General features: G+C 41.3%; 1 protein-coding gene across 1 annotated transcript in view; it reads left to right on the top strand.

The window, feature by feature from the left end:
• C2H10orf67 (chromosome 2 C10orf67 homolog) overlaps positions 1 to 22885 on the top strand; it is a 167127-nt gene that overhangs the window by 23689 nt on the left and 120553 nt on the right. The window contains 3 exon segments of the mRNA XM_075587570.1: positions 3592 to 3666; positions 12940 to 13110; positions 21448 to 21595. Coding sequence (XP_075443685.1) covers positions 3592 to 3666; positions 12940 to 13110; positions 21448 to 21595 — 394 coding nt within the window.

The following is a 22885-nucleotide window of genomic DNA, read 5'->3' as shown; positions in this document are numbered from 1 at the left end:
TATCATTGGATGATGTGACTCTGGGGTTTTGTTTGCCTTCCTCTGGATCAATAAGAATAGATACTGTATATGATAAAATATCTGTTGTCTAAATTTAGCATAGGTTGAACTTGATGGCCGGAAGTCTTTTTTCAACCTCATCTACTATGTAACTATGTAATGTAACTATGTAACAAGGGTACAGTGAGAGCTGGGGACACCGCTCAACTGCAAAACAAGATGGCAACGTTTGAACCACCTGAGCAAGTTGTGCGCGCCTGTAAGCGTGACTACAATGTCGTTGCACTACCATAGTCTACTTTCCACAAAGCACGAAATGGAAGGACCAAGTTGCGATGGAGTAGCACAGTAAGAATTCAGTCATACTGCACTACCCATGGGGTTCAAAGTGGATTCCATGCCATGAGAGCAGCCTCTGTAAAGATACAGTCTCAGATGAGAATGCGACGGAAGTGTATCCGTGATCGTAAAATGAGAAAGACCTCACAGATTGTCCATCAAGACTCCCACCGGAATAAGTTAAGGAATCAAGAAAGAGAGGCCCAAGCCTACAAGTCTGCCGACTGTAATAGAGAGGCACAATGTGGTGCACTTGGGGTTAATAAGGTTAATAATCCCGCCCAACTGCTATAGAGAGAGACTGTTTTCCCCAGAGAAGGGGGGGGATAGAAAGTGCTCCCCAGCTAAAAGAAGAGACTGGCACAGCCCCCTAGGCTCGCTGGACAGTGGTTACAGAGCCTGCTGGGACTGCCTGGGTTGTTAATCCCAGGAAAAAGAAGTAAGGACGAGAGATCGTGCTGAAGCAGGGATGTCCTATCCTTAACATTGGACTTACAGAGGAGAGATTCTCTGAGCTCTCGCCAAGCTCCCCTAGGATGGAAGGACGCAAGTCTGCGATGAAGCGGGGACATCTGCGACAAATCCAGGAGTAACAGATTACCAAAATACTTTATTGCGGTGTTCAGAGACTTTATATGTTCAACTACAGTAGTACCTGTTTTGGAGTGGTAACCAGCTTAGCTGTCTATCCAGGTAGTAAGAGTTGCAGCTGACTGTGTAGTTAGTCTCCTAAGAGGAGTAGGAGTTTATTTTATGATTTCGTTTTGACTTAAAGGGACGGTGGGCCTGTTCGTGAATTATTTATCCCTGTAAATAAACCCTATATAGAGAAATGCTACATTTTCTGCCTTAATCTGGGACTAAAAGATGCTAAAATGTGGTGTGGACATCACAATATAAATATATACACAGATGAACACCGTTATAACGCAGTCCTCTGGGTCCACAGAATGAGACAGCATTATAAAATTGAATCGCGCGAGGACTACTAGCTCCTGCACCTCTCTCCTCTCTGCAGCTCTCCCTGCTTCATCAGGCTTCATCCACATGTGCGGCACTTATATAGACTTTTGAGTGCAGAGGAGGGTTTTTTTTTTTTTTTTTAAACTTTCAATGCTTTATTGCTAACGGACACATACACACACCCCTACACTATGTGGGAGTTGAACATGAATACATTTTATATAATACACATGCAGGAATCCAACCCAGGACCTTTCATATGCTAGTACCAATTCCCTACCTGCTACGCCATAGGATTGGTGTGATTAAACAGGCTCTATAAATATACTTAACATCTACAGCACAGTGCAGTGGACTGCACTGTGTTCTATATGTTAAGTTTGTTTTTAGAGTCTGTGACATCACACAAACCCTGTGGCTTGCAGGTAGAGAATTGGTACTAGGTTCGATTTCTGTATGATATGGTATAATTTATAAATTATTATTTTATATAATAATTTATAAATAATAAAATAAATAAAATAAAAATGTATACATTATAATTAAAATAAAATAATAATTTATAAATTATTTTAATTATAATGTATAATTTATAAATTATTATTTTATTTATTTTATAATTTATAAATTATTATATCAAATAATAAGGTCCTGGGTTCGGTGTGTGTGTGTGGAGATGTTTTTAAATTGGGAGCTGCGTTATAAGCGAATCCGCGTTGTAGCGGATCGTGCTATAACGGGGTTGAGCTGTGTGTATATATATATGTGTGTGTGTGTGTGTATGTGTGCTCACAAGTAATATATATGTGTGTGTTATTCAGGGATACGAGAAAAAATCATAGGCGGGATATTAGTCAAGAGATTGGTCTGCTTGTCCTGTAGTAAACAGAAAAAAGATATGTGATCAATATGACACAAATGAATATTTGATATTATATAGCTACTGCTACGGCCAGTTACCGAGTGTTGGAGTTAACTTACCTTAATTCTGTGATTTCAATGCACATACAGCATGATACTGCTTCCATATTGCCATATACCCTCTTGGTAAGATTGTGGGGCTATTCACCCCCAATAATCTAATTGAAATACTTAAGTAATAATCCCTGAAGAACAGGGCATTACTAGCCAATAATTCCCAGTAATGCCCTATTCTCAGGGTATTATTACTATTATAGGCTAAATGTATGCTTTTTTCATAAATAATATAGACACTTTTGTATCGTTGTATTGATTTGTTTAAACATATTCCATATTTTCTTTTGTGCTTTTACTGTACTTGTTTCTTAAAATAAAATTGTAAATACACTAAAGCCCTTCGACACACACACACAAACACACACAAACACACACACACACACACACACACACACACACACACACACACACACACACACACACACACACACACACACACACACACATACACACACATACACATACACACACCACACACACGCAGCCCCCCCCCCCCCGCTATACACACACTCTGGAGTGCCCCTCTATATACACAAACCCTGCAGCCCATCTATGCACACAAACACACACTCTGCAGGCATCCCCCCTCCTCCAATGATGCAGATACACAACATTAGCGCTAAAACCGACAGGATACAAAGTGGAAATATTAAATGTGAAATAGAAATACAGACAGAAACACCTTAAGTGAAAAAAGTCCCGCAGCCGGGATGACCCTCGGATTGTCCAAAATCCTTCTTATACCGTAGCTGTGGTATAGAGAAAGTCCTCCTTGGCGCTGGTTCTCAAAGTTGATGTTTGTGACAGTGATATGGAAAACAATCACAAAATAAATCAGTGTAATCCCCCCTCTATACACACACAAACACACACCAGGTCTCCATCTACACACACACACACTGCAACACACACACACTACATCGATACCCCCCCCCCTCCTCCTCTGCTCTATACTCGCACAGAAACTCTCCTTTCTCCTGGGCAAGCTCTCTGCAGGGAGGGGGAGTAGTAAGTGCCTAGCTGGTACTTTCTATCTAATCACCTCCCCTATCTTGTGAACTGCCCTCACTCACTGCATGACAAGGGAAAGCTGATTGGCTGGAAATTAAAACATGGCAATGTGCCAAAAAATTTGGCCCAGAGAGCTGTGATTTCAATAATGCCCTGGATTTCTAACAGTTTAGCCTAGAATGGTAATTAAATAATAAACAAAGATATATTGGTGTACTGTAATAATTATTGTTCCTTGGTGTTGAATGTATACATATTACTACTGTATATCTAGTAACCATTTAACAAATTGATTTGCAGAAAGTAGCTATGCTAAGAAGAAGCTTCCAGATTGAGTTGATTGACGCTCTTGCTGTAATAAGGGCGTATTATAAGGTAAGTTTCTAGTGGAATTTAGGAAAGTAAATTACATATAAAATGTAACTTTCTCAATCGATAGATAACTGTTATTCACACTTTCTGGGTTTTTTTCCCACTGCACGTAAGTTTACATTTTTTCTATTCTAAATTTTAACTCTTATGTAACGGAAGAGCTTTAGGGGCTTATTCTATATGATCCAAAGTGGCCAAACGGGCCATTTCGGCTGATATTGTCCACTGAAGACCAGGGAAACTTTGTCCGACAACATCGCTTTCGGCCGCTTCGGATCATATAGAATCAGCCCTTTAATGTCTCTTGTCTACTAGTATATTTTGAAGAGCTAAGTGTCTTGTGTGCTCCTCAGTGTAGTGATGGTTTTGCAATCACATGCTTAGTCGACATGTTCACTATAAATGAGCCATTTGAATAATTCCAGGTTGGTAAGTAGAGTGTCACCAAATTAAAGTCAACAGACATTGGGGCAAATTCTTCAAGCGCCGGTACTGTTTAGCGCTCCCGATACCGACCTGAGTCAATGGTAGTTAACGCCAGATCAGTTGCTCTAACACGTACCAGAATTTGATGTATCTGCCCCATAATGCTAGCGCTACTCCTTCACCCATGGCTGCTTTCAGGTTAGGTGGAAAGTTTCAGGTGTGCCTTTATTTTCTATGCTACCGCAGGCTGCGAACCCCTACCTGCTCTCCCCCTGTGTCGCGCCCCACCTCTTACCTTTAATGCGGCGTCAAATGACGCAGCAGGGTCATATAACGCCACGTCACAAGACCCTGCGACGTCATTTGATGCTGCGTCAGGTTAGTGAGTTACAGATGCCTCGCGCTGAAGAGGGCGAGGCTTCTGTAAACGCCACCCCCTCCCCCACCCAAAAAAATCTCGCGCCCCCTGGTTTGCGCACCCCTGATCTAGAACACCATAGTGCTAACATTTATTACAGGCCCCTGTGGCAGTTAAGGGGTGAATATGTGTGAATGGTAGTGATATTCAAAAATGATATCCCTAGAATGCAGCTACAGAATACTAAGTGGCTTGCATCACTAAAGACAGCAACAGATGGACTCCATCTGCTTTGTCTTTTGTCAGATGTAACATGTTTTGTCCAGGACTTTCATTGTCACTGCTGCGCACAAAGGTTGCTAATAATGCAGATTGCAGTGACCATTAGAAGTATGAGGCAGCCATATTTACACTTTAGACCAGGAGTGGGCAACTCCAGTCCTCAAGGGCCACCAACAGGTCCGGTGTTCAGGATTTCCCTGCTTCAGTCTTCGACTGAGCCACTGATTTTGAGCCACCTGTGCTGAAGCAGGGATATCCTGAAAACCTGACCTGTTGGTGCCCTTTCAGGGCTGGAGTTACCCCCTCCCTGCTTTAGTCCTTATTGTAGCTACATGAAACAGATCACGGCTTTGGTAACATTCACGTGTCAGATCCACCCTCCGTCATAAAGAATGGAAGAGGAAGTGTAAAGCTCCAAGGGCCACCCAACGGGTTCATGTTTTATTGACTATAATAACTGTTTAACAAGAAAGTGAGCTAATGTCTGTTTCATATAAATCGGGTCATTATAAGCAGTTTAAATAATTCATGAAGGTTTACATGTTTTTATTCGCACTGGGGACTCTGAGGTGGCGGGGTTAAAATGTACATCTTATTCCCTGCAAGGAGAGGGGCAGAGTACATAAAACGCAGTAAGCAAAGCAAGGGGCAGGAAATAAGTAAATTAAAACAACTTAAAAGTCGCAATTTATAATTTTTAAAATGTGTTTATCGATACGTTTTTTATGGTTTTTGTAAATAAAAGGTATAAAATATGTAGTATGAGGCCCTTTATAGGACTAACCATGGTTTATAGTATATAAACTCTGAAACCGCACTTGGGGAACTAATATGGAGGGACGGATTAAGGGGGCCTTAGGGCACGGGCAGTACCATCCCCCCCCCCCCCACCATCTCCCAGAAATTATTTGGTTTAAGAAATGTAGCTACTTCTCACGTAGCGGTTCTCTTTCCTTTTTTTCACCCAAATTGTGTGTATAATGCATCTCTAGAAAAAGGGAGAAAAAAATTGTGCAGTGACAAATGTTTGAGAATGTTAAAAAATAAGACAAGATTAACAATAACAACTATACGTCACTCGAGAAACACAGCATAGGAAAGTACTGTACTGTGTATATATAATTAGTGGGGTGGCAGTGCCTGAGCCCCGCTACGCAATTTATGTAAATACTGTTTACTCTTAATCCAACCCTGATGGGCCCCCGTTGGGTTTGTTCCCCGGGCGATTGCCCCATACGTCACCCCACCCCCAATAATCTGTCACTGCTAATACGGCCACAATATATATATATATATTTTTAAACACTTTATTTAAACATAAACAAGATGAGAGAAATCTGATGTACACAAATAATTAAGCAGGGAGTTCTAAAAAAATAAATAAAAATTGACGAGCAAAATGCAGAGCGCCACTACGAGAAATAGAATACTATTATTATTTTTTTTTTAAGACAAACATCACCCTTATTTAATTCTTTAAACATATAACTACCACAAACTACTGACAGGACTCAAGCTAAAGCAACCAACGTAAGAAAACGTAACTTCTACCCATAATGTGTTTCATGGCTATGTACTATTTTTTGAGAGGGGAACTCAACACCAGGATATTTTCTCTTTTTATGTAATTATTTTTATTGTGTGATATTAAAAGTTACATTTGACATTCACTGACTTGGTACAGATTTGAGTGCAAACAGAAAAGTTCCATGTGCACTAGACTCCTCAAAGTAGGTCTTGATAAGTATCCAAACATTCCCTCTTGCAGCTGTGATCTTTATGTGGGTGCTCCATTCACTCACCAAAGAAACCCAGGGGGATCTCCAAAAGAAGAAAAACAAAAAAAGAAAAAGAGCTACAGGGATAAGCTAAAATAAAAATGTATTGGAAAATCACAAGGAGTTTCCAAAACATACCATTAGGAACACGTAACGGAGCCCCAAGAGGAAGATCCCGTGGTTCGTAGATGTTAGTCTGCAGAGACGGAGTATACCGGGTCCCGGAACCAACCAAAAAGCCCTTGACTCCAGGAGCGTCTGTCCGTTAGAGCGTGATAACATGCAGTAATGTAAACCTCCACGCGTTTCGCAGGCAACCGTGCTTCATCAAGGGTGGGTCTATGTATCAAGGGAAAAATGGAGCAATTCTAGGGAAAACAAACTGCACTAATTATATAATTGATTTCAATGGGACTTTTTTCTATAATACATATGAGGCAGTTTATTTGCCACCAGAATTGCTCCACTTTTGCTTTGCTACATAGACCCCTTAGCGTGTTAAGCTTCTCTTATGTTAGTTAATTTTGGTTTTATGTGGCAGTGTAACATTAAAACAAAAAGAAAAAACAGCGCAAAACCTCATAGTGTAGTATTAAAATAATTGTGTGTATTAGTGAACAGCAGGTGAGTATCTCACGTACATCAATTCAATGATTAGAAAGCATGGCATGTTATGGACCATTGTATTTTATTTAATTGATATATTCTTTGTTCATAGAACACTTCAACCTCCCCTTTTCCCTGTAGACAAAGGTTAGGTATATCCGTAATTAAGTATGGGCTGTTTTCAAATCAATAGCAGCCAATCAGGAGAGGTTTCTGGCTATGAGTAACTACCAATGAGAACCCCAGAAATACCCTGACGAAGTCATTCTATGACGAAACGCGTTGGAAGGCGCGTTCCAGTGTCACTCTGATTGTTATTCCCCAAGGACATTGAAGTCTATGCTAGAGGCTAAACCCCTCACGGACAATATCCATCCATTCCTTTCCTGTTATACCAGCGACGGAACTCTGGTGCCGTTATCAGTGGGCTGCGGTATACCGGAAGTATACATCCAACGAGGAGGAGAGCGCTCTGAGACTCAAGCCAACACCTTACCTGCAGACCGCGACTTCCCACACTGGCTGAGACGACATCGTGTGAGAGAGAAGGATCCACTCCCTCGATCGATCGGATTGTCGTGTGCTGTTGCGGTAGCAGTTTGGTAACATGTCCATAACATTCAATGCTTTCTAATCATTGAATTGATGTACGTGAGATACTCACCTGCTGTTCACTAATACACACAATTATTTTAATACTACACTATGAGGTTTTGCGCTTTTTTTCTTTTTGTTTTCATTTAGCACGTGTGGTTTGTGGAGCCAGTCCACGGATTACAGCAGCATACCTCCATCTTACCTAATAACAGGTTCCAAACACTTTTGGTTAAACACAAGCACTTTTCAATAATGTTTTAATCACACTGTGATACTCACTTTATTAGTATATTTAATACTCATCACCTTTGTCACGGTCCTGAGCGCACTTTCTTTTAATTTTTGTCTAGTGTAACATTAAGACATTTTACTACATTTACTTAGGTTTATGTTCTACTGTACCTATATAGCCACTTGTCTCTAAGACATCAGAATACCGATCTACTACAGTGCTCTGAACTTTTGTATTTAGATATAGAGGAACTGATGGAAAGTGTTACTCTCACGTGTGCAATCTACTGTACTTGTGGTGGAATCACAAGTCCCAGCTATATCCAGAGGAATTTAGGATGGGCTCTGGAATTTAGATCATCTGACCTTGCTCTTTCCCTTGAGTGTTCTGTAACACTGCTTGAAGCATATTGAGATTTCATAGAATTACACTGTTCTCCAAGCTCCTTATCACCAGCTTTAAAATAACTCTTTGTTCCTTAATATGTTTCATTTCAAGGGAGTTTGCTGAAAATAGAGCATATATTAACCACTAAATCTATATATATATATATTTGAAAACGTTGTATGTACTGTCCCAAAGGCCAATCTGATTGGTCAGTTGGTCTGTCACTCACCCTCTGGCCAATCAGATTGGTCCGTGGACCAGCCCCGCCCTGCCCGCCTCATTGGTCACACTCACCCGCCGCCGACACAACTTCCAACGCTGCTCGCTCCTCGGTGCCGCCGCTGCCGCCTCACCTTTCCCCACATTCCCCCCTCCCCCACAACCACAGCAAACCCCAGCCTCTGCACCGCTACCCACGGCCAGCAGCGCCCGCTCCTCGGCGCCAGAGCTTCACCTCAAACACCCGCGCTCCTCCACCTCACCTCTCGATACGCCGCCTCCCGCCCGCAAAACTCCCGCCGCCGAGTAACCGACGCCACCGCCTCTCACACGCCGCCGCCACCTCACATATTAACGCCGGGAGCGCCAGCAGCCAGGTACCTCATCATCCCCCCGCCCCCCGCGGCCGGGAAGCCGGGGGGCGCCAGCAGCTATCAACACCCCCCCACAACCCCCCTGTGGCCGAGATGGCGCCAGCAGGTGTCGACCGCCCCCCCCCCCCCCCCCGGACCAGCGGCCAGGCCGGGAAGCCGGGAGTGCAAGCAGCTATCAACAACCACCCCCCACGCCCCCCCCTTCGCGGCAGGGCAGAGGAAAAAGCAGAGGGGGGGGGCACACAACAACAAACTGACTGACACACGAACTGCAACACGAACTGCCTGTCTGAAACACACACACACACTGACTGACACACAAACACAGACTAACTGACAAACGCACACACTGACTGACATGCACACAGACACACTGACTGCCGCACACACACACACATTGCCGGACGCGCGCACACACACAAACATCGACTGACACGCGCAGACACACACTGACTGACGCGCGCACACACACACTGACTGACGCGCACACACACACACACACCCACTGACTGATGCGCACACACACCCACTAACTGACGCACACACACACACACACACTGACTGACACACACACACACTGACTGACGCACACACACACACACTGACTGATGCACACACACACACTGACTGACGCACACACACACTGACTGACGCGCACACACACACTGACTGACGCGCACACACACACACTGACTGACGCACACACACACACACTGCATGAAGCTGTAAAGGAGGGGGGAACGGAGCTGGAAAGGGGGGCGGGGGACCGGACCTGTAAATGGGGGGGGGGGAGGGACCGGACCTGTAAAGGGGAGGGGGGGAGCTGGATTGATGGGAACGGGGACAAACAGAGAGGGGGGAGACAGGGGAAGAGAGAGAGAGAGGGGGTAGACAGGGGAAGAGAGATAGAGGGAGGGGGGAAGAGAGAGAGAGGGAGGGGGAGACAGGGGAAGGGGGTAGACGGGAAGAGAGAGGGGGGGGAGACAGGGGAAGAGAGAGAGGAGCAGGAACATTACATCCCGGGCAACGGCGGGTCTCTCAGATAGTGACATATAAATGATAGAGTTGTTGTGAATATATTTATTTATTTATCAAATGTTTTACCAGGAAGTAATACATTGAGTTACCTCTCATTTTCAAGTATGTCCCGGGCACAGAGTTCTAACAATACATGGTTACATTAAATGAACAGAGTTATACAGTAAATTCACATACATTTCATGGACAGTTAGAGTTGGAAAATTGGATACCGAGGATAAAAGGGCTTGTGAGCTTCAGACTGAAATAGAGCAGCTTTAACATCACCAAACATCGGCAAACAGTTCACACCCTTTAGCTGCCATTTTGTTGCGCCTTTGGGATGATGCGGATGTAGTCTGAAGGGGTTCAGATTAAACGCAGCTGTGGTTTCAAAGTCCTTTATAAAATGGTTTAGTAATGAGAGATTTCTGTGTAAAACACACAGCTAATAAATAAGTGGTTACACACATTTTCTCTAAACATGATATTCTAAAATATAACATGTTTGATAACTTCATGCTATTTGCCCTATTTAACTTGTGATAAGTGGATTCTTTTTCTCATCAGAATATCTACATTGGAGAAGAAAAATAATCCATGACTTCGTCTACGCGTCTATATTTTGGAGCGTTGCCAAAATGTCCCCGCTTTTAAATAGTTATGGTTTTGCACGTGGACATGCAATCAATGTGACCCGTCTACTGCTATTATTTTGAAAAGAATCGTTTTCTTTGATGCTTGTGTACATGATAAATGCATTGGCCATTTTTTATTTGCAGCAATGATTTTAGTAATTCTTTTGATATTTAAGCCTTAAAGAAAGAGAAATTGCAGTTCTGAGTGTTGGAGACAAGGATAAAGTTCAAAACAGCATGCCCCTCACATACATAAAGCTTCCCCTCTCTTCTCTCTTTTAGACTTGCATCTCCTTTGTGCCGGCTTTCCTGAGAGCCACATTGACAGTTAGTGTGCGTGAGACAAAAACGGTTCAAATTTTCAGCGGCTGAGAAACTTCTTGCTGCGTTCTCCCATAATTAATCCCTACATTGCTGGAGGGGCCTTGTCCACATTTGCATTGCAACGCAGGCGTGTCCAGCAGTGAAAAGGTTAACCCCCCAAAAAAGCTCTTTCCTCCGTTTGGCGGCTAGAAGATATCGTGCTGCCAAGACATGGGATGTTTATTGAACTGGCCGTTTATATATTTCGGTTTACTGCCAGGAAATGAACAGGGTAAAATAAAATGCTATAATATAATAATATATCGTCGTTGTAGACGTAAAACTAATTTAGTGCATTTGTGGCAAAAACTTACTAGACGCACTTCCTCACCTGGAGTTTTTCGATATTTCTATTGAAAAACTCATTAAAGACACCTAATCTTCAGAATTTGTCGTATCAAAATACCTTCCTTTTTAAATACAGAATGTTTCCTGTCAAAAAGAACATGTAATGACTTAATCGCCTGTTCCTCAGTACTCAAAGAATGTAGTTAATGGCTTTTACCTCTACAATGATGATATGTAAGATAGATCTATACTATTTGGAGCAATACCGAGTTTAATTACATAATGCCAATTCTCTAAAGTTTTTGTTGTTTAAAAAAGTAAGACCCCATTCTGTCCTAATTATTATAGCTGCTAATCCCTCACAGCTGTGCCATAAAGCCATCTACAGCAGGGGTGCGCAAAGTGGGGGGGCGTGCGGCCCTTACAGAGACCCCGTGCTCTTCCCCCCAACATTTCAATTAAATGCTGGGGGAGCGCGCAAGGCCTCTGTATGTTTCTTACCTTCTCTCCGGCGGCTTCTGGCCACGCATCGCCATGACAACGCAGAGTCAAATTAGCGCCACCGATGCCAGAGAAAAGGTATGGGAGGAGGGGGCGCGAGCAGGGGGGGGGGGAAGAGCAGGCAAGGGGGCGCGAGCAGGGGTGGGGGGGAGAGCAGGCAGAGGGGGGGAGAGCAGGGGGGGGGAAGAGCAGTCAAGGGGGCGCAAAGAAAAAAAGTTTGCGCATCGCTGATCTACAGAAACTCCTAACCAGTTGTAGAACTTGGTATTTTGGAAGTTGGCATACAAGGACGTTTTGTATGAAATTCCTGTAAAGTACATTTAGATGCATTATTTTTTTTTCTTTTCTTTTTTGCTTGTGTGTACAGTAAAATGTAAGAAATCAAGGGTCTGATGGGTGATTCAGATTTTAAATCAAAGGAACTTACTAGTCATACTTGGTGGAGATATTTGACTCCCAAAAAAGTGAGAGGTTACAACCATAGATAAGAGGAGATATTCCATAAAATACGTCCTGCGACTGGAAGGCACAGCGTGTCCCCTTGAATAAGGTGTATTTTGGCCCTGCTCAGTAAATCAGATAATAATATATTCCTTCGGATTTTTTTATTTTTTTTATCACCATTCCTAATGTTTATGTGCTCCATGTGAAACCGGATAATCTCGCTTTTTGTTTTAAATTCCGTTCTCAGTTACTCTTTACCCTTTGAGCGCGTCGTGGGGTCATGGCACCAGAGTGCCCATCCGGCACGTCGCGGTCATATCGAGGAGCCACTGATGATGCGAGCGGAAGAGGCGGAGTCTCTTCTAGCAAAAACAAACCAACCATGACTTAGCTACTCCGTCATGAGGCTTCTGGCGTGACAGACCTCATAAGGTGGAAGATGCATCATGGGGGCACTGAAACGGTTCAATCGAATATTAAACAAATGACAAACACGTCTTACATTATGTAACATATATTAAAAACGAGATTGCTTGTTTTACTTTATCGCAACTACTGTGTATGCTGCTTGGAGGGTTTCATCTTTTCATGCAAGCTACATATATTTATTGCATTACAGAGGACGTTTTCATTATAACATGCTATCTGAATGGATTTTTCACCAATACATATTTCCTGATTCGCATAGCTTTTTACGTGATTAATCGCGTGTCCGCATGACTTTCATTCTACTAAATATATGTATTTTTTTTTATTTCATTAACAGAATTATTATATAGGAAGCACAGGGATAGATTTCGACACAACGCGGGATGCAAAGGAAGCATTTTCAGATAGGAGCCAAGCACCAATGTGCAAGCTCGATGACAAGGATATTTTAATTCAGTCTTTGGAAGCACAAATAATAGCATTGAAAGAAAATGAACCCCCTAAGCAGGTATTTAAAAATGTAATATTATGTATTGTTTGTAACCAAATGTATTATTTTGTAGCTGCATACAGTACATCCTCTTCTTCACATCTTGGTTTTTGCTGATAGTTGCCTTTCCACTTTAGATAAGAGCATTAGAGGAACCTGTCTCTTTCCCCTGCACATCAGTCAGACTCCAAACTTGCACTGTAAATACAGTATCTACTCTCCTTCTCATACAAACATATCATTTTGAGTAAGCCATTGTCTTGCTCTTCTCTCTTCTCCCTCTGCACATGACTGTTATCTATCACTCTCCCACCTTACCCAAATTGTACCTTTCTCTTTTCCGCTCTTCCCTCGGTCTTTGCGCCAAGCTCGTTGACTCTGCGGTCTTTCAGCGGAGCGCGTTGGCTCTGCAGTCTTTGTACTGAGCTCGTGGCCTCTGCTGCCATGTTGCGCAGAAATGTTTTGCTCTAGGATGTTTTTCTTTCTGTTGGGAGTTTTTCTTTCCCATTGTTTGTGGTCTTTTTTCCCCTCCCACCTGGAGTAGGTAATGCTTTGGCATGTCCCCAGTAGTTTGTACCGGCATAGGACGGACAAAAAGAGAAGTGGAATTATTATTACTGTTCATTCCTTTTCTTGTAGTCCCGTCTGTTTTCCTCTCCCTCTTTTTGTGACTCAGGGCCTCATGCAGAGAGCATAGAATTTTAAAATTGGCGAATTTCATAAAAAGTAGCTTTTTTGGAGAGTTTTATTCTCCATATGCAGAAAAGTGCGAATTCTGCTATGTTTAACATGGATGCGTGTGGCGAGTTTAAATTGGCGAGATGCGCGCTTCAGAAACGTGTAAAAACAAATTCGCGCCTTTTTTTTCCCCTTTACTATAGGCGGCGAGCGCCATCTTGCCATCTTTTCCTGGCGCGGCAAAAATGCGAGAATCGCGCCATTTTCTTGGCGCGAACAGCCGCTACATGCCGTTCGCACCTCTCTGCATTCGGAGAGTTTTTAAAATGGCGAGATGGAGGTTCTCGCCAGCCGCGAGGCGAGTTTTAGCAATAGAAAAAACAAAATGGCGCGTTTTTCGTAACTCGCCATTTTCTGCCGGTTTCTGTGCGAAATTGTACAAAAAATGGCGAATTTCAAAATAACGATGCTCTCTGCATGAGGCCCTCAGCCCGTTGTGTTGGTACTGGCAGGGAGAGGGAATGTAATGAGGAGAATAATGATATACAGGAAACAGGCTATATTGCACCACCCTTTTTCTCGTTTATTAAAAAATAGCAAGAAAAAACAAGTGTAATGAACAAGATATGAAGGGGGTTTTGTTTTTTGCATAAAAATATTTGTTATTTTTTCCCCATATATTAAGATTGCTCAACAACTTTTAATTGAATAAATAAGGGGAAAAAATAACACATTGCTCCAATTCTTTTGTTATTAGCAAGCAAACAAAAAGACACAGGTTAAGCACTTCTGTTTGCAAATTAATGAAGCAATTAACCCTTATGTTATGGGCTTTGCTCACCCAAGAAGTATTGGTGAGAAAACAGGTTCTGCCCTCCTATAGTTGGTGCATTCACATGACCAGTACCACTGGACACATTTGTTTTTTTACACCCCATAGCCATATATTTGCTATATTTGGTTTTCAGGCCATTGTTTTTTCTTGACTGCAGCATACTTAATTGCCCTAATGCCTGCCCTGTCCCACCAAACCCAATAAAACCAGACACAGGAATTGGATGAAGAACGGAAACCGCTTTATTAAACATGAATAAATAAAATGTCCCTGCCCACAACCACAGCTGCACATAAACCCAGTGCTTGGTGGGCACATACACCAACTTCAACCATGAGATTAGCCCCAAGCCACAGCAGTCTCGTTAAAGACATTGTAGCTGCCTCCCCAAGCACATAATCTGCAATAACCTTATCCACACTGGCAACGACCACCCACAGCTGTGACCATAAAAAATGGTAAAAAACAGAAATCTGGAACATATACATGATAAATATATAAAAAGGTGAAATTGTCATTCAGGAGCTAACTGCAGAGTGGGAGCTGAAAGCACCAGCCCATGGAAACTCCACCTATCGGGGAACTAGCACCCAATGGAATTAAGCAAACACCCAAGCAAATAAAAAAATAAAAGCATGGCAACTAAGAAAACACAACATTCATCACTGCAGTCATGACCCCAATCCTGACCATCCAGGGGGCAACTTTTTTGTTGGCTGCACCATCACAGTATTAGTTGCTAGACATGTCTTGTGCAATTGCCCCCTCGTGTGGTATACAATCAAATCTACAAGCAAATGGGTTTCCTGTAAAGGTGATACTTGTAGCAAGTCAAAATGCATGTTGACATTATTTACCTAAATCTTTTCAAAGTACAGTAGTAGGCAATGCATTTCAAAGTGAAGCTGTTCTCTCCAGAAGCTAATGGAGTTAATAATAATAATATTAATAATAATAACCACAACTTTTATTTATATACCGCTTTTCTCCCAATGGAAGTCAAAGCACTTCACAGTTACAAAAAGGGAAAAAAGAATAAAAGATGTAAGGTTATAAAAGAGATCGAACACAAGGAAAGATACGATACAGGATGGGACGGTACTGTAGCTGTTAAATGCCAGACATGTTGTGGTTTATTAATTATATGTCTGGGAAAACAGGTAGGCCTTGTTTTGATAGATTTAGAATTAACTGTGTATTCCAACTAAATTACCTTTCAGCATTGGTGGAAAGCAGGGTGTTAATTTTAGCTACGGGTTCTTAAATCTCCTGCGGCACGCGAGCCAATAGGAAGCCGCCACAGGAGGCATTGCAGTTTCGTATTGCCCTGCGTGCTGCGTGAGATTTTAAACTCCATTTTGTATCCCCAGCAGGGGATGGTACCGGGGGAACCTTTTTGAAGTGTGTGTCTTTGGAAGCTTCCCATCTATCTAAAAAAAAAAAACAACAATAAGAACAATTGAAGCTTACTTTTAATATATTGAATATATTGGTGGCTCCTGGGGCAGGTTTGTCCAGTTCAGGTTTTTATAATTTTACCATCCCAGTTTAAAACCAGCGCAGTCTTAAAAGTCTTAAACTTTTTCATTACTCTCTTTTTGGCTCCATTTGGAGAATAACTGTCTTTGAATTACTGTTTCCTCTCCTTAAATATATCTACACCCACTTGCTTTCCATCAACCTCCTAAATAACAGCATATTGCTGCATCCAATGTTTATCATTATCATTACCTATTAGACGTAGCAACCCAGTTATTGTAAACCAAGTGACATGGATTCAACTTTGAGGCCTGCATTATAGGTATTTTGTTTCATTTTATTATTATTTTCCTATGGAAAAAATAGAGAACTTTACAGTATATCCATACGGACAACTTCAAATACATGGCAACCCTGAGAACCATGCTAATAACTGCACTCCATATAAATGTGTTTAGTGAATGGAAACCTTGCTCTAAAGAGCTTACAATCTACCATTGTTTTTGTTTATCCTCCTCTGTCCTTGGCTTCAGTAAGTCAAAATCTACTGCTGTGGGCAGATGGTACGGAGAATACTATCACAAAACCTGACCCTCAAAGTGTAACAGATGACTGTAGCTACAGAGAACTGTCCCTTTGTTCATTTTGCTAATGAGCATCCTCATTGCAGCAGGAGACTGAATAGTTAATTACTTCCAGTTCCTATTTATTACAGATGGTGGCGCTAGAGTTAAAGATTAGGCAGTGCACCTTGCAAAAAATGAATCCATGTTTTCCAATATCAGAAAAAGACAATATCAGAAAAGAAGATGCGACTCTTAACCGGCCGCTTAAATAAAATACACAATCATAATGTATTTAAACTGTTTGATTATGGCTTCTGATTTGTTGAGATGCAGATTCTGCCAGAGCAAAAGAAGTAATGCCTGATCCTATTAAATTGTGCAACAGTGTACAGAAGATCTGTTAAAATGTCAATTCAATTTACAAACACACACTATCCCTGCAAGCTCAGATCCCAAACCCACCATACCATATATATTTGTGTCAAAAAGACAGCACACTGGGATTGTGACCTAATGTATACAAAAAGCCCCAGTGCCAAATCCAATATGTACAGTCATGTGAAAAAGAAAGTACACCCTCGTTGAATTCCATGGTTTTACATATCAGGACATAATAACAATCATCTGTTCCTTAGCAGGTCTAAAAATTAGGTATATACAACCTCAGATGAACAACAACACATGACATATTACACCGTGTCATGATTTATTTAAGAAACAGAGCCAAAATGGAGAAGCCATGTGTGAAAAACTAAGTACACCCTTACTGCTTCCATAGAAATTAAGATGCTAAGTAGCAATCAGGTGCTGCTAATCAAATGCCCTTGATTAATTGATCATCAGCAAGTGTGACCACCGCTATAAAAGCCGAAGTTTTAGCAGTTTTCTGGTCTGGAGCATTCAGGTGTGTTAACACAATGCCAAGGAGGAAAGACATCAGCAATGATCTTAGAGAAGCAATCTGGGAAGGGTTATAAGGCCATTTCCAAACAATTTAAAGTCCATCATTCTACAGTGAGAAAGATTATTCAAAAGTGGAAAACATTCAAGACAGTTGCTAATCTTCCCAGGAGTGGACGTGCCAGCAAATTCACCCCAAGATCAGAAATTGCAAAAAACCCAAGAGTTACATCTCAGACTCAGACAGTACAATTAGAAAAAGACTGAACAAGTATGGTTTGTTTGGAAGGGTTGCCAGGAGAAAGCCTCTTCTCTCTAAAAAGAGCATGGCAGCACGGCTTAGGTTTGCAAAGTTGCATCTGAACAAACCACAAGTCTTCTGGAACAATGTCCTTTGGACAGACTAGACCAAAGTGGAGATGTTTGGCCATAATGCACAGCACCATGTTTGGCGAAAACCAAACACAGCATATCAGCACAAAAACCTCATACCAACTGTTAAGCACGGTGGTGGAGGGGTGATGATTTGGGCTTGTTTTGCAGCGACAGGACCTGGGAACCTTGCAGTCATTGAGTCGACCATGAACTCCTCTGTATACCAAAGTATTCTTTCTAGAGTCAAATGTGAGGCCATCTGTCTGACAGCTAAAGCTTGGCCGAAATTGGGTCATGCAACAGGACAATGATCCAAAGCACACCAGCAAATCTACAACATAATGGCTGAAAAAGACAAGAATCAAGGTGTTGCAATGGCCCAGTCAAAGTCCAGACCTCAACCCGATTGAAATGCTGTGGTAGGACCTTAAGAGAGCTGTGCATAAACAAATGCCCGCAAACCTCCATGAACTGAAGCAACGTTGTAAAGAAGAGTGGGCCAAAATTCCTCCACAACGATGTGAGAAACTGATAAAGTCATACAGAAAACGATTACTTCAAGTTATTGCTGCTAAATGTGGTTCTACAAGCTATTGAATCATAAGGTGTACTTAGTTTTTCACACATGGCTTCTCCATTTTGGCTTTAATTTTGTTAAATAAATCATGACACAATGTAATATGTCATGTGTTGTTGTTCATCTGAGGTTGTATTTACCTAATTTTAAGACCTGCTAAGGAACAGATGATTGTTATTATGTCCTGATATGTAAAACCATGGAATTCAACGAGGGTGTACTTTCTTTTTCACATGACTGTATGTATGTATATCTTTATTTATATAGCGCCAAAACTGTACTCAGCACTTCACAAAGAATACAGTCCATGATATATGAGAAATTATATAGTTAAATACTTATCTGTCTTCTCATAAGTAAGGGTCATTTAGTAAAAATTCTTTGGCCAAAGTATCTTTAAGCCTGTAATCACGCTAAGGTATATCCTTTTTACAGGTCCTAACACTACCAGCAAACGCTCTCCAAAACTCTCTAATAGAGGGAGAACTGTTTTACTAGACTGGTCATACACAGGTGCATAACAGGACCTGCTATTTCAAAGTGGGATGAGTGAGCATAAAACCAGGGAGGAGAGGTCATAAACCGCCAAACCATTGTTACCAATTGACATTTACAAACACACACTATTCTGCTAGCTCAGATCCCAAACACACCATACCATGTATATTTGTGTCAAAAGGAGTGTTGCTGGGATTGTGACCTCCTGTATACAACAAAAGTTTTTTTTAAAAGCCTCAGTGCTGCATGCAATTGGATGTAGAATTGCATTTGCAGAAAGCTTTTGCCTGTTGTAGTGGTAAGAGACATCATGCATATTTTCCTCGGGAGGGCCTAGATAACCTCAGTGGCAATCAAGGAGTTCATGGAAAAAAACAACAAAAAGCAACACTTCCCACATCCACTTTGCGATCCTCCAAGGTAAGTGAGTCCTCAAGAGCTTTCCACTATGTTAATCAAAGAGCAGATGCCCAACTATAAAAAAAAGCCCCCCCCGCCCCCAAATTGTCCAGCAATAATCCAGTCTTTACCACTTGACTGATCAGAGAAAAAAATGTAACGCAAATCGCGCACAGCCCCTAAAAAACATGCATCATGGGGCTACTTTGGCTACTTCTTCACTCCTTATTGAATATGGGGAGAGGGATCTTTTTTTTTTTTATCGTCCGAAGTTGCCTCTTCAAAGTATTTTGATAAGGGCCCTCAATATCCAACTCAGTGAAAATGTGTTCTCCTTAATCACGTGAGCAAATGTGAAACAAATAAAAACCGTACAGATTCAATCTGAAGTCCTCTGTTTTGAAGACCACAGAGTTGATAGGTAACGTTATTCCCTTTGTGAAAGCTGTGTATTCTTTGTACAGCAGGTCTTCCCGTTCTCGCTCTGCTCTAGCGCCCCGTAGATAACCACTTGTATATTTTTGGGGATCTAAAAGAATGACTCCAGTTTCCTTCACAGGAAATAATATATTTGCTGACCATTGATTCTGTGCGAATACTGTAGCAGGGGACATAAACAAAACAAAGTAAGAACAGATGGATAAATGCTTCACTCTGCTGTGTGTTTATCAGAAGCTATCTTGTATGGATTACATTTGAAGAAAAATTGTTGACGTCATTTTTTATTTTAAATCTAATTACTGTATTTTGTAGACCTTGAACATCAGAAGAGGGCAAACATGAGTATCAGGGATTTATCTAGCCATGTCAACAAAGCCTTGTGTTTTTCTGCCTTCTACAGTATGTCTAAGCTTATTGTTATATTGCTATTTTTGCTATTTATTTTCTTAAGCAGACATTATGGTTATTGTGTAGAGTAAAAGAAGTTTTTCAATGTATTTCTCCTTGCAATCAAAATAATGCTTAATTACATAGGTTCCATAAAATAGTTGCCAACATCTTCAATATACACTGCGGGTTATGTTTTCAAGTTGCAGAATGACTTTTAAAAGGCTTGCTGCATCTAATTTTAAATAGGTAAAAATATATATGTTGGTTAAGTCTAGACAGCTATAGCACGGTATCTTCAAACGCATTCAAAGGCTTTGAAATAGGCAAGTGAATGAGGGTATCGGTTGCAATAAGCTTCAACTGCATTAGAAAAAGACTTTTTCATAATGGAAGTGGCAAGATTTAAACAAAGGACACGCATAATAAAAATGTAAATGAGCTTGCTTTACTAAAACTATAACTTTAAAGTCTTTTGTTAGGCGTTATCCTGAAACCGTCTTACAAGGTAATCACTGTTTGCATAGAGATTTAAAGTGAAGTGCTCAATAGCATTAAACGTCTGCACAGTCTATGTGTGACAAGCATGCAAAGCCATGCTAATGTTCAGAATATGAATTGCCTCCGGGTGGCTGCAGCACCAAGCAGAAAACCAACTGTGTTCATATCAGTGGGCCTGATGGACTCCATGCGGCTTCCAGCCTGAAAACTTCACCACTTTGACATGTGATGTGCTCCTCGTGACACTGGCAGCACTGTCATAGAGGAATGGCACAAAGGCAACAAGCCCCCCCTCCTTAGCAGTGCACTTTGCAACCCCCCAGCGCTGCCCGTCCACAAACTCCCTACTTTGCCTAGTTACGGACAGCACTTTCCTAAACACACAGAAGGGCGTGTGGGTGGATAAGCCCCAGCTGCCTCCCCGGACACAGCATCCATAATAAATTGACCTGAATGATGAGGGCACACAAACAGTATGATATGCATTATTCTTGTCAATAAAAATGTCCCCATGTGTTATAGTCTTTGTATGTAATGTACTGCCATCTTTCTTTCAGCAAGAGCCTTATTTTTTTTTTTTCCTATTCATATTTTAAATATGTAACAGAATGCAGGAAATGATATGATGGCGGTGCTGTATGCTGTATAATTCTTGTTCATCAGCAGCATGCTTGAACCTTTTGTTCTCTTCCTTGAAAATAAAAATAAAAATATTTCAGATCATTTTTCAATCCGAAGATGACCCAGAGAAAGAAAAACTGCAAGAAGAGAATAAAGAACTGATAGAGAAAATGGACACACTGCAGGATAAAATTCAGCAGCTGAAAGATGCTCTTAAACAGAAAGAGAAACATATTCACTCATTGGGTAATATAAAATGCTTATGATTTGTGTGCAGGAATCACATCTTGCCGAGGAGTTAAAGTCCAGTATTTCTTTTATATTTCATACAGCTCGGTTGTTCATATTTTCACACAGAGCCTTCACTTCTGTGCTCAGCGTTCTGCTTCACACTTACATGCAATGAAAAAGTTCATGTTTGGTTTACGTTTTTATGCAGTTTTATTGTTGACAATTAAGTAAAATGACAGAATCTGCTCATCTCACTAATGTTTTATGGTCAACTCGAGCAAAAGTAATGTTACACACCAAAAACAACGTTGCCTATGTTGTCTAATAGACATACAATTGTGAAATAGTACAAAATATACAAGGTAATGAAAAATATAGTGCTAAAAGAATAGGCGTATATTAAGTTATGTCTAAACAAATAACATTTGAAATCCCCCCAAATTTTTTTTGCAAAAGCTTACAAATGGGGGGTGGGGGGATGATGGGGGGGCGAATAAATATAGAAGATATCATCTCTAGAAGTCTTTATTCTAGATTTACCTGTATGTTTAATCAAACATCTGGTTTTTCAAAACGTGTTGGTCTCCATAACCAGATCTCATTCGAGCCTTCTTCAGCCATATAAGAAAGTGCACAAAGTTAGTATTTTTATAATGCCCGTATTAAATAGAATCACACTATTCTGCACTACAGAATAATGACATTCTATTTAATACAGGTAGTGTAAAAGTATAGAGTACGTGTTCAAACTTGGCTCTAAATGATTGCTTACAATTTCTCATGGGGTTGATAGGAATAGGTCACCCTTCTTGAATCTTCGATCTGCAAGTTTGGTCCCAGTCTTCACACCATCGGGATGGAATGGTACTGTAGATCTTGTGTGGTAGCGTCCCTGCTGCCACAACTCCACCAACATAGCCAAAATGATGGCACTCCAGGGGTTTTTATATAAAGGAATAGCAACTTATTGATTTAAAAAAAATCAATGTTTCGTTCCGCTCGAGTGGATCGAAACGTTGATTTTTTTAATCAATAAATTGATATTTCTTTCTATGAAGAGCTCTGGAGTGCTATCATTTTTGCTATATTTGTGATACACAAACCCCTCTGGGAGAGTGGATTCGGCTGGGACAGCACCCGTGGCAGAGAAAATTACAGTATCTTGAGTACTCTTTACTCCAGGACAACAACTCCACCAATGTCTGGAGCATCCTCCACCACGGTAATATCTACACAAGTATTTGAACTGGTACATTGAACACCATTGAAAATGCTAATGGTTTTAGGATGTCTAAGTAGAAAAGG

This window comes from Ascaphus truei, chromosome 2, assembly GCF_040206685.1.
Source record: "Ascaphus truei isolate aAscTru1 chromosome 2, aAscTru1.hap1, whole genome shotgun sequence".
Lineage (NCBI taxonomy): Eukaryota > Metazoa > Chordata > Amphibia > Anura > Ascaphidae > Ascaphus > Ascaphus truei.
This window is presented reverse-complemented; position numbering and strand designations above follow the sequence as displayed.